The sequence below is a fragment of the Ammospiza caudacuta genome, chromosome 3, assembly GCF_027887145.1.
Source record: "Ammospiza caudacuta isolate bAmmCau1 chromosome 3, bAmmCau1.pri, whole genome shotgun sequence".
Classification (NCBI taxonomy): domain Eukaryota; kingdom Metazoa; phylum Chordata; class Aves; order Passeriformes; family Passerellidae; genus Ammospiza; species Ammospiza caudacuta.
In genome coordinates, this window is record NC_080595.1 from 41,561,247 (window position 1) to 41,573,920 (window position 12,674).

The 12,674-nt window shown below is 35.1% G+C and overlaps 1 protein-coding gene across 8 annotated transcripts in view; it reads left to right on the top strand.

Annotated features, from left to right (window-relative positions):
- QKI (QKI, KH domain containing RNA binding) overlaps window positions 1-12,674 on the top strand; it is a 149,388-nt gene that overhangs the window by 50,905 nt on the left and 85,809 nt on the right. For all 8 annotated transcript variants that reach the window (XR_009274521.1, XR_009274520.1, XM_058801059.1 and 5 more), the window contains exon 3: window positions 9,958-10,074. Coding sequence is in view for 6 of the 8 variants with exons in the window: in XM_058801059.1 (XP_058657042.1) it covers window positions 9,958-10,074 (117 nt within the window). In the remaining 2 variants the exon portion in view is untranslated. The remainder of the gene's footprint in view (window positions 1-9,957; window positions 10,075-12,674) is intronic.

Genomic DNA, 12,674 nt, shown 5'->3' on the forward strand with positions numbered 1-12,674 from the left:
GTGGAACAGGTTGCCCAGGGAAGCTGTGGGTGCTCCATCCTTGGGAGTGTTCAAGGCCATGTTGGATGGAGCTCGGAACAATCTGGTCTGGGGGAAGGTGTTCCTGCCCTTGGCAGGGGTTTGGAATTATAGGATCTTCAAGTTCCCTTCAAACCCTAACTGTTTTATGATTTTATAAAATGCACTAAGTTGATATTTTTACTTTAAGATGGTTATATTGCTGTGGTGCTGGGGCTTTAATGGTATGGTGGTGCTTCTTAAAAACAATTTAGCTTTTATTGCAGCAAGCAATATTTCTGTTCAAATTAATCACTCATTTAATATAACTTCAGTTTTTTGTCTGAAATTATATGGTGTGCTGTTTATTTTTGGCACATTCCAGAACACAACTGGTAGTAGTATTTCATTTATTAAATAACATTACAGTGCCGGAATAAATGTACTAACAAAGAGAACTTTATAGTTGAATAGGGCCCAGGGTCACCCTTTGAAAATTTCATGAAAATTGTGATTTTAATAAATAAAATAACTACTTGAAATGTCAAAATCTTAAATGGAAACAAATCCTGATCTGTCATGTTTTAAATCCTAAAAGTTCTAATTTTCTAATTTTTGTACCATTTGTTTTTAATGTTACAGAGAGAATATCACCAGTAAGAAATAACAGAGGAGGAATTTTTAAGTAGACCAAAATTTTTATGATAATCTATTCTTTAAACCATTAAACCTGCATTGCTGATGTCAAAGAAGAGAAGGCAGCAATTCTTAATCCTGTAGAGAGCACAAGGTGCCACTGTTTATCACTAGTTGTTTACTGTCTTCTTCATAAAGTTTTCCTGGAAAACATAGATAAATTTCTATCAGCATTTCTTACTAAAGATCATGTGTGGGCAAGATCTGTGTGGGCAAGGTCTGTTTATGACTGCCCAACAAATGCTAAACACCGAGCTCAGTTTTGTGAGCGGGCTTGCAGCATGTGTGTGTTCATTCAAGAGATTTTATTCAGTTCTGAACACAATGTGAACAATTCAGTGGTTGAATTGTGCTGATGGCACAGCTTTCTAGATGAGGTGAGTTAGAGGTTAAACAGCATTGAGGCAGACTGAGTCATGCATGCCATGAAACAGAAATACCCCAGTACTTACAAGAGAGATTGAAGTTGTTCTCTCCTGCTCCATATAGTGCCTACTAAGTTTGATAAAGTTTCTGGAGATCTTTCTCCTTTCTGGACATCTCATAGAATCTGTACTGTTCTAATTGTTTTAAGAAGCTCTGCTTAAAAACCCAGTTAAACATAATGTAATTTAAAGGAATTTAACATGTTACCAAAATAACTCCTACACTAACTGTGTTATGTAATACTTAAATGTAGTTCTGGGAAAGAGTAATAGATACAGGTATTTGTATGTAGAGAACTCATTTCCTCTGTTACTAGCTGGATTTTTCATTGGAACCTCTGCAATGAGTAATAGGCAACACCTTTGCACTAATGTGTTGTTTTCATTTTCCTCCAGATGCTGATACTTTTTGTATAGTATATCAGACTTCAAAACACTGAATGTTAACTTTGTTCTCCTGCTGCACAAATACTATGTTTTAGTGATGTATTACAATTATGTTCATATCCTTTGTTTTTGCATTAATACATTTTACAGATGTTTTTGAACTAGACCAGGCTGTTCTCACTCCCACAATAATTATCAGTTCTTTCCCATAACAAGACAAGTTACTATCTGGCTTTGATGTTGAACAGTGATTATGGTAACTGAATTAGAACAAAAAAAAAAAACAAAAAAAAAAAAGCCCAAAATGCCCCCAACCCTATAATCTTTGTTAAAAAATGTATGCAGTGTACTAAATAAATATGGAACCAGTCTGAGTGCATTAAATATGTACTGAAAATTATTCTTAGCCATTTAAATACAATAAGGAAAAGAGAAAAATATTTTCACTATCTCCTTTCTAAGATGTTGTTCTCCTCTTTGTGACCACTCAAATTTTAGGGAATTAGAACTGCATTAAATATTTTAGCTGTAGTGATCCTTTTATTTAATGTTGGGGATTAAATTGCTCACACTTGAAGTCAAGTCAGAGGTAGTTCAGCAGATGTGCTGGAAGTTTTGATTTTATCTAGCACAAAAGTACCTTATTGAAAATGTCACAGATCTAGTTTTCTGTCAGTTGATACTCTGTATTTTGTTTTCCAGTATCTTAATGGTTTTATTTTTGTGTTTAAGTGATGAAGAGATTATTTAATGGTAATTTGTATGTATAGTTATACAGCATTTCTAATTTACTACTTAGCTTCATCACTTAAATGCTTCAATAGTTCTCATTTAGCTTTGATTATAGTATTAGAATGGTATGTATCAGATACGCACAGCAAATGTAAGTGGATATATTTGACATAAGCAGATTATATGTGTCATATTCACTACATGTGTACTTTGACCTTTACTTGGTTATTTTGCTTAGAAAACATGCCATATTTAGGAGAGAATGTATCTCTTGCTTTGTTTTCTGCAGCAACTCTTTTATTACCAGTAGTAGGTGGGTTTGGTAGAGACTTGAGGAAACAATTTCACATGTTGTCACTAGCAGTCTTAACAGCTACCTAAAGTTAGTCTGTATGTAAAAATTTACTTCTAAATGTGGTTACTATTGTCTGTGTTCACTGTGTTGACAATGATAATACCATCTGCAATGTCAGCCTCTTATTCCTTTAAAATCTCATCAGATAATTTGTTTTTCTTAACTATGTTACAAACTTGCCGAATTCGGCTGGAGGACATTAAATCCTCAAACTACATGTTAATGCAGTTAATGAAAGATTTCACAGTTTCAGCATTATTCTTGAAACATTATAATTTTCCCTCTTGATTTCTGAAATGTATACAAGTGGCTGTTTATGTGACCTTAGCCTTTTTGGTTTTGGTTAATGTATAATGTGGTCACTGAGTATGGGATGCACTTGTTTTTATTTGATAGTAGTTCTTACTGCTGCAACAAAAACTGTGTAGCTGTTTTCTGTTGAGATAAGTGTGATGTTGAATCACTGAAAATACTTAACCTCAGATATATTTCATGCCTTTTTTTGTCATCATGGAAAAGGAAACTTTCTGTTCTGTTAATCCCAACCTACCAAAAAAATGTAGTGGTATCATCATCTTTTGAATGAGGGGAGATAGTGGCAACAGTTTCAAATATTTAAAGAATTTTGACTGAAAGTAGGAGGTGGGAGCTATAAATGTTACCTGAAAGGTTACGTATTTAGTCCATAACTGCTCTTTTACTGGCAGATTGCATGTGTGCAGGTGTAAATGCTAGTTCTCTAAACAGTATGTATGTTTGTACCTGTACAGAAATACACATCACTAAAACTGTGCTTGTAAAAATAGCCTAACGAACCAATCCCCCCTTCTTTACCCCCCCAAAAAATACCCCGAAACAACAAAAAACCAAAAGCGCAACAACCAAAAGCCAATTTTTTGACAAAGTTGTCATTGTGGAAATGGTTATATGGTCACAATGTACTAATGGAATAAACACTGGAAAATGTTATTGCTAGAAAGCCTATGCTATGTAAGATAGGGTAAATTATCCATTTGTCATTTCTTTTTTTCCTATAAAATGTTTCAGATTACTTTCTCAGAAAATAATTCTCAAAGATACCTATTTATAATTTTATTCTACAAGCTTTGTTTTCTTTATTAAACACTAAACTGCCTAACTGAAAGTATACAATCTTACAGTTTAATGCTGTATTTTGTTTTCTAAAATCTCAAGTGGTTTTATAGTTGTTTCAAGTTAGAGGCTTATAAAAAATCAAATCAGCCATATGTATCTGATTTATATTTTTATGATTATCTAAGACTAGGCTGAGAACAATGCCAGATTTTCTAAGAAATGCAGAAAAATAACTGTATTGCCAGTTTCATGAAACAATAGTTCTTTAAAAAGACATCAATGAAAAAAAAGAAACCTAAATTTGCTAATTTTAGTGGTCAGTAAAAGCTTTATTGGATTCAGTGTCCATTCTTGTATTTGTTTTGTCAGCATAATGATGGTTTTTATCTTCTGCTGTAGTGTTTCCAGTTTGTTTGCATATAAATGTTACAATTAAATGCATTAGCTGATTTTCTTCGTAAAGAACACACATGAAAATGCATACTTGAATTTAATTGTATTGTTAAGAAATTTATTAATCCTTGGAGTAATGTTAATCTTGCTCACAAAGAGTACTCACATTAAATAAACACCATTGTGAGTGCCATACGCATTCATCATGCTTTGTTTTGAATGCCTTCATTGTCTTGCAGTTCCTTTGTGTCTCTTCATTACTCCATTTCCATGGTTGGCATTGTAGCCTGTGACTCTGTCAGATTAAGTTATCTCCTAAATGGTCTTGGAGTATGACTACTGCAATCTGAAGACATAGAGAGTTTCTTCTGAAGTGGCTAAACTGACTGCCAGCATTGCTGCTTAAGATAAAATTACCAGATGTTCCCCATTATAACATCCCGTTTTCGGTTGCTTCTCAACCATGACATATTCTAACCACTGAACCACACAGAGTCCTGGTCTTCAGATGCTTTTTATTTGGTGTGGAAAATCATATGACAGTGAAATGAGCAGGAAATGCTGCTCTCCATGTCTCCAAAAAGCAAACTAACCACCAGGACACTTTAAACCAAATTTTTGGGATTCTTTAGTTTGCTTAATGTACCAGTATATGCAATCTGAAAACTGATTTGACCATGGAGAAGCCTGAATATAAGGTGTAGTTTTCTCTCTCGATGAAAATCCACTTTCAGCTGGCAGTTATGTCTAACATTTAACTGGAATATAAAATAAAACTAGGAAAAATATGGGTAAGGGTAGGCAAGGCTGCTCGTGAACGGATTGAGAAGCCTGAAGTTTTGTCCTGTTAGGATTTAAAAAAAAAGGAAATTATATGTAAAGGTAGTCTCAAAATGGAGACCTTGTTTCCGTATATGACGTGACTGTGCTGAAGCTCCTTTCTGCAGGAAGTTAAGAATTAAATTATATTGTCAAGAGTGGACAGCTATGGTTACCATTACTCAGCTGTAGTAATTACAGTGGGTTTTTTTAAGGGAAATAATAGAATGTATGTGTTTTTTCTAAGCTGGAAATCAGAAAGTGAAACCAAATGCTGGATTACCAGAAACATAGATACATTGCTCAGCTTTTGTCATGGATCACTAGTAACGAAAGGGCTCCTTTTTGGTGTGTTTATAATATTTCTCTGAATTTAGCAGTTTATTTTATCTTAAAGTATGCTTAAAGTCAGCATGAAGGGGAGAGCATCTTTTGGTTTTGTTGTAAAGATGAACTACTGAGCTTTTCTTGAGACTTTGCTTAAAATAATGTTTAGTCCGGGTACGAAAAGTACTCAAATACACAAATTGTACCTAAGAACATAAAAGCTTTTGAAAACTTTTCTCAATTTCCTTAAGTTAAAATAGACTTGAAGAATAGCTTGTTTTTGGCTTTTTTCCAGTGATAAGTAACTGACTCTGCAAAATCAATGTTTAGTAAGTCACTGGAACATTTGCTAATAAGATTGTAGAATAAATGAGTTTTTAATTGAGTTAAATAATTGTTTGATCAAATGCATATGTTTATGTTCTTTCTTGCTGGATTTGGATATTTCAATCAAATTGGATTTTTCAAATTAATTTCCCTTAATGAAGTAAAGAATTTTTTTGTAAGTTAAATTAGTTCTTGCCACATCTTATATTCATATTTCAAAGGAAAACACAAAATACAAAAGGCATAATAGTAGTATGAAATTTAGTACTTGTCTGCCTCAAGTTCCACAGATTTTAACATGCATGGAAAGATCCTTAAACACTGCATTTCCTATACTGTAAAAACCAGACACACTTCTTTGTAGTCTCTTATTAAGCAGCTCTGAGTCTTTGGCATGGTTCATTCTTACTTTTCTTTACTACTTTTGTTCTGGGCATGGGGACTGGTGAGGACTATAAAAGTACCTGGTCTGCTTAGGAAATAGCTGTTCTGTGTGTAGGCAATAGAAGATGTTTTTATCAGGGGGTTTCTTATACAGTGGACTTGTTAGGTAGGTCACCACATGGAAATTTTGTTGACTCTTGGGAGCAGTGGTTGCTGCAGAATGATCATTAATATTCCAGAGTAAGTAGAAACATTAGGATTTGGAGCATCTTTTTTTCCCCAGTACATTTGTATCTGCTTAAACACTTGGAGTACCAAAGATCCTCATGTGCAGTTTCCCAAGATATGCTGTCTCTTTTCTTTAAGCATGTGTGTTTGGGACATCATCTCAAACAAAGACAACATCCAGTAGTGTTTTGTACATGCTGAAAACTTCAAATGTGAAAAGTTAGCAAAGTAAGGGAGTGTGAGGGTGATGATGCAGAGAAACAGGCAGAGGGAGAGCAACAAGGGTGTAACTGGTTGGAACTTCAGCACCTGAGCTCCACTGAACACTTGTAATTCTTGGCTTTTAGGATGTTCTTGTGTTTGTGTGTCACCATCTTCTGGAGGTTGTTTATTTAGTTCTTATTTTGAGTTGAGGAAGATTTGAGCACATGAAAATAAAACTCAGGAAAACGATTGTAAAAAAACCACTAGTGAAAAACTTCATAGAAAAATATTTTGAGTGTAGACAGATTTTAATTATTGTGGAAGGAGAGACTGACTCCATTTGATTGCTTTTTCTGTGTTGTTGATGTGGAAGCAGTTAATCTTAGCTTAAGCCACTTCTGCTTAATTTTTAACATAATCTCACTTTTCAACATGTGTGAAGTTAGATGCATTCCAAGTAGTGCAGCCTTAAATTGGTCAAATTGATTTCTGAATTCTCTGGGGGTGAGGTGAATCCTATAGTGCTCAAATGAAAAGTGAGAAACACTCGAGGAAATCAAGGGGAAATATTCTTAGCTTTGTCTCTGTACAAATGTTAGAACAAACAGTATTCCTGAGCACAGGTGTGTTATTTATAGAGAAACACAATGCAGTGATGAGTGTGTGTGGGTGACAATATGAGATGAAGAGCACAAGAAATAGAGTTAGATGTTTAGAATGGTCTTCCGAATTTGTCAGATGTCTTGTTCTGGTAATTCTGTTTGATAGTCTAGCTGGCCCAACAGGTAAGAGAAGCAGTAGCTGCAGATACAACTGGACTCTGACAAAACTGTCTGACTTGAGGGCTCACTCTCTGTTCCGGAGTTGTGATCTTGCTGGTCACAGCTTCCAACAAAAGGGTCTGAATTATGTTTTTCTATGAGTTCTGAACTTGGACTTTTAATATGGTTGTCTGAGAAACTGAATACTGACAGTGATACATTAGTACAAAAGGTAGGGGATCATTTGTTAAAGCAATACTTGGCTTAATCTATGATAATTGATTACTGATGACTGATTAAGACTGCACCTCAGGTGGGGTCCTGCAGCATGCTCCTTCATCTGTATCTCTAACATACTGAAGAAAATTTGGTTGGTAGGATAGAAAGTATGCTTAGAAAGAAATTAGGTCATTAACCAAATGCTTTTAAAGTCAGTTTTGAATTTTAATTCTGTTTTGAAATTACTGTGCCTGAAGTCAACAACATGAAATTCATTACACAAATGTAGAGCAGTTGTGGAGGGGAATAGAAGTTTCATATGAATATAAAACTAGGGGACAAAATCAAGGTTGAGATAATGGAGAAGAGTATTTGGGGACAGTGAATTTTAAAACAAACATAGGAACTGAATTTTTGAGGGAGGGAAAGAAACAACCTGGGATATTTTAATAAGGATGCAGGTAATAAGATCTAATTGTTCTGAGTAACTTAACATTGTTGAGATTTCAGTAGAAGTACTACCTTGTCTAGGCATCCTGCTTTTAGATATGATCAAATTCTAGGGCCCAGGAGAGGCAGTGGGAACAGGCAGCTGTTTGGAAGGAGCAGCCATACAAAAAGACTCCCAAGTGTTAATATGTTGTCATGGTTTGGGCCATCCGAGCACCCATTGGTTTGACCACAGCATCCCAGAATTCCCACTTCTTCCTGGTCAAACCACCACATTTGTACAGTTTGGAAGGAAAAGGTTGCATACTTCAATAAACGTGCAAACTTCAGGGTACTACAGATTCCTCCTTTTTTTTTTTCTTTGTATCCTGTATAGTTGAATTTAATCTTTTTTATCCAAAGTATGTTATTATTTGATTTTTCTTTTACTCATAATCCAAATTAATGAAACATTAAAGATTACTGTTTTTCTTGGGAGATGGAGAATATAGCAATAGTCAGCTTTTGTGGTTGCTAAAGTATTGATTTCAAATCAGCTTTGCAATATTATTTTAGCATTATGAGTGGAATGGCACAGATATCTAAAGTTTTAGTGTGCAGAAGTGTGGATGCAGAGAAAAGCAAGATACTGTTCATGTAAAACAATGGTACAATTTTCATATTAAAAACAAAATGTGTAACATATAAGATTTTAATAATATTTCACAGCTGAACTTTATTATAGCTAGTTCATTGCTTTATCAAAGCTTAGTGAATGTTTCTTTAATTTCTTATGATTCACAGTTTCTGTGTGTGTTCACAAGTTCCTTTCGTCTTCACTACACACCCCCTCACCTCCCTGTGGTTGATTCAGACTTCATAATATGTCTTTGTTTTCTGAGCTTGCAATACTAAATAACTTTGGGAGTATATATTCCCAGAATAGTTTAGCTGCTGTGAAACACTGTTAATTTTCTTAAAGAACTTTTATTTCCTTGCATTCATAATTTCTGCTTACTCTTAAATCATTTCTGGTCTTTGCAGTTTCATAAGGATTTCAAATACATTGAGTTTTAGTACTCAAGCCCAGTTTTAATTAGCTGAGGAAATGAAAGCCAACAACTTCTTCACAATTCCATTGAATAACTTTGTTTACCAGGATCTAAAATATCCAGAGCAGAACGTTACATCAGAGTTTCTGTTCTTTTAATTTCTTCTTTGAATTTAATGTTCAGTCTGAAACTTCTTAGTTTATTTGTCATTTGAGCTGGTGCTTCATCTTGGCACTGCAGTTGTCACAGAATGCTGCTCTGTGTTCTCAATGCTACCATCACTTAGTCATAAATAAATTATTTCAGAATGTGTGGTTGAAAATAATGAAAAGGGAAAAGCTCTTGAAAATAACTAGGAATAATGTTATGTATGGCTAAATGGTGGTATTACTGTGTTGAGTGTAGGCAGGGGGCTGTCTGCTGAAGTCAGCCAATTAAACATGAAATGCTTGCTTTATTTGTATGTACAACTATATAAATGAAACAGTTTACAAAAAGTGATGTGCTTTTGTTTTGTCTGTATAGACACCTAAGTTTTTATATATACAAATATTTTATATATATGTGTGTGTGTGTATGTATGACAACACCATATTTTTAAGAAATGTTTCCCATGAAGCCTAAAATAAAAACAAAAGAGGCCTCACTTGTTTTTTCTGAAGGAAATGCCAAGGCATGGGTAGATAAAGGAGGGTTATTTTTGATGTCCTTCCCAGACTGAGTGCCCAGCCCTCCCTGTGTGTTTCCTTGCCATGGTGCACCTTGTTGGCCTATGGATGAGCCTGGCTGGGCATGTTAGTGGTGAGGGACCAGCTCGCACTTTCTTTAAGAGCTTGTACAAGGTAATGAGGAGGAAATTAGGAGCTGCTGCTGCTGTAGACTACCTGATGTTACATCTAAAAGACCTAGTTCCACCTGAGACTTGTATCCCCAAAACTGGAGTCACGTGGGTACTTCATGTATGAAAACGAAACAGTACCTAACTCATTTTTCAGCCTCAGGCATTTAGTGTGCTGTCCTAAGCCATTAAACACTTGATATTTTTAGACACATAAATACATCTTGTTAAATTTCAAACTAATTTTATTTACTTGATTTTTTAGAAATTAATTATTTTTTTCTTTCAGTTTAACTTTGTTGGAAGAATCCTTGGGCCCAGAGGACTAACAGCTAAACAGCTTGAGGCAGAAACAGGATGCAAGATAATGGTCCGAGGGAAGGGCTCAATGAGGGACAAAAAGAAGGTAAGTTCTTGAAGGGCAGTGTAGTTTCAGATGCATAATTTTTTTTTCTAGTAGAGGATAAGCTCATGTCTCTCATTCTTGTTGTGTTCTTACTATTATGCTTTTTTGTTATCTAATGTCTTACACAGGCTTAGTAAATTACATGGCTGTCCTGAAGAAGTAAAATGTGCACACTCCATAATTCTGTAATTGGGAGTCTTAACTAGCAATTACAAAGTATTCTAAAGCAATAATTAACTTTGAATTGTGTCACATTTCATAAGGTAAAGGTAAAAATTGAAATTAAATGTGTTTTTCTAGGAAAGAGCTGTTCACCTCAAAGGTCTTATTAATAACTTTATTGTATTGAATTATCAAAGCATTGATTTGTGCATGGAGTGTGGATTGGGAAAAGAAAGTTAAGTGTATTTCTGGCTGTCACTTCTGTCTGAGTGAAGCAAAAAGCACTGTGTTGGTTTTGTTTTGTGTTCAGGTGGAGTTGCAAAGTAATTAGGCTATTCTTGCCTTGTCCTGGAATATGCATGCTCTGCCCATATGAATGGGCAAACTGCATGATAGAGCCTTCCTGAATGTCAAACTGTTCTCGTGGTAACTCTGTTTTTCTAGGTTTATTTTCTAGCTATTTCCCTCTACCTCTGGCTACTGCTGCTGAAGTTACACCACCATCTCCACTGTAGTTTTGAATGTTTCCTCTTTGTTCCCAAAAATACAGTTTCTTTTTATTATTTTTTAGGAGAACCCCCCTCCTTTTCCTTACATGATCAGCCACATAAAGCATTCTATTGATACGTATATAGTACGTAACAATTACAATAGAAAGTTAGTATCTACCCAGTGAAACATATTTTCTTCCCAGAGCTTATAAATGTGTTCCCTTCAAATTTCATTTAATGTCTCTTGTTTTCATAATCTGGTGGAATATTGTCGCCGTCCTTTGTCTTACTCTCCCATTGTTGTGGTTTTTGGAGTGTGTGAACTGCCAGTTAGGGAATCACAGTGGTGGAGGTTCACTCCTCAGGCAGAGGCACCGTGTCCAGGTTTCCTAGCACCATGCCCAGGTGGCTGCTTGGTGTAGGGTCCTCCTACCACTGTGCTTCAAATCCTGTCCTGTCCTGTGGGTAGTCGTCTCTCTAGACAGCTTGGGCAGGTTTAATTTCTGGGGAAGTATTTTTTGGCTGATTTCCCCTATTCTTCATGCTGGTTTTTTTTTTTTTTTTTAGTTGTACTTTTTGACAATTCACAGAAGATTAGGCCGTGGGAGTTACTGGAGTCTTTTATTTAAGAAAAAGACTAGAAGAACTGATACCACCTGAGTCGCCTGTTTAAGTTTAGTAAGAAAAGAAAACTACCTTCAATAGGGACAAGTATGGCAGATCAGATAAAACCTCATACAAATTAAAAACTAGAAATTGATCCAGTCAGCACTTGAATGCCCATTACAGCTGGGTTCTCTCATAATTTTCAAACATAGAGTACTTGAGCGTTGATAATTTAATGAGATAATACTGCAGTTAGTGTGAAATATATTTGAATGACATCAAATTATAATATAATTTGGTATTTGTATACAAAACAGTATGATATAAGTTGTAAACCAGTGTTGAGTGCCAAATAATTTTCTTCAGAAAACTGATTTTCAGGCCCTCCATTCTTAGTATTTTCAGCTCATTTCCTTTCCTGAGGTGATTTTTGTATTGGTTGTTAGTTTACATTTTTCAGATCAGTCTTCCTGGTGCTATACCAAGTAGAAGTAGGAAGAATTTCATAATCCCTGATTATGATGCACACCAATAAGATGTTTGTTGTAAAAATAATGATTTGGAAGCTGATTTAAGACATGGCAATCGCAGACAAAAGAAAGAATGGGTGACATCTGTCAGTCTGAAGCATGAGTATACTTCTTGCTGTTGACTGTTGCCTCTTTTCCTGATGAATTATACTTACAGATGAACTCCCTAGTGTTGCAGTGCATTTAATGATAACCACCTTTTTTTATTTTCTCAAATGGTTTCTCCCTTTGCAGGTTGTACTGCAAAATGCTAATGAACATCAAAGGATAAATACAGAATTAATACTATTTTTTTCATGGCAGGTTAGGGTACACTAAGGCTTTTTTTAAACCTGTTTTTTAGAGTCACTGTTGTTTGGAAAAGTCAGTATTTCAGATTTTTTTTTCACTGAATAGTTTTGAAATTTGGAAGAGATAAGAGATGCAGGTTAATATTTTAGGTGTATTTTGTGAGTATAATTTATATCTGCAAACCTGATTTCACAGGGCTAATTATAAAAGAAAGTTTATTAGTTGTAGGAAGGAGTAATTACTAAAGCAGTGTCAATCTTAGTGACAGCTACATGGTACTAAATACTTGAATAAACTGTCCACGTCCTTTTGCTGCCTTGCTAGTGGTTGCAGAATCCAAGAGAAAATGCTAAGACTGACATTCTGGAAAACAAACCATCCAAATATGCTCTGCAGAGAATTTTGCTTTGCTCTGTGATCCTATGAAAGAAGTAATGAATTAGGAATCCTTGTCATGTGGCCAAAATACTTGAACTGGCATCTTTAAACTCGCTGACAGATTCCCCCCAGAAAGCAGGGG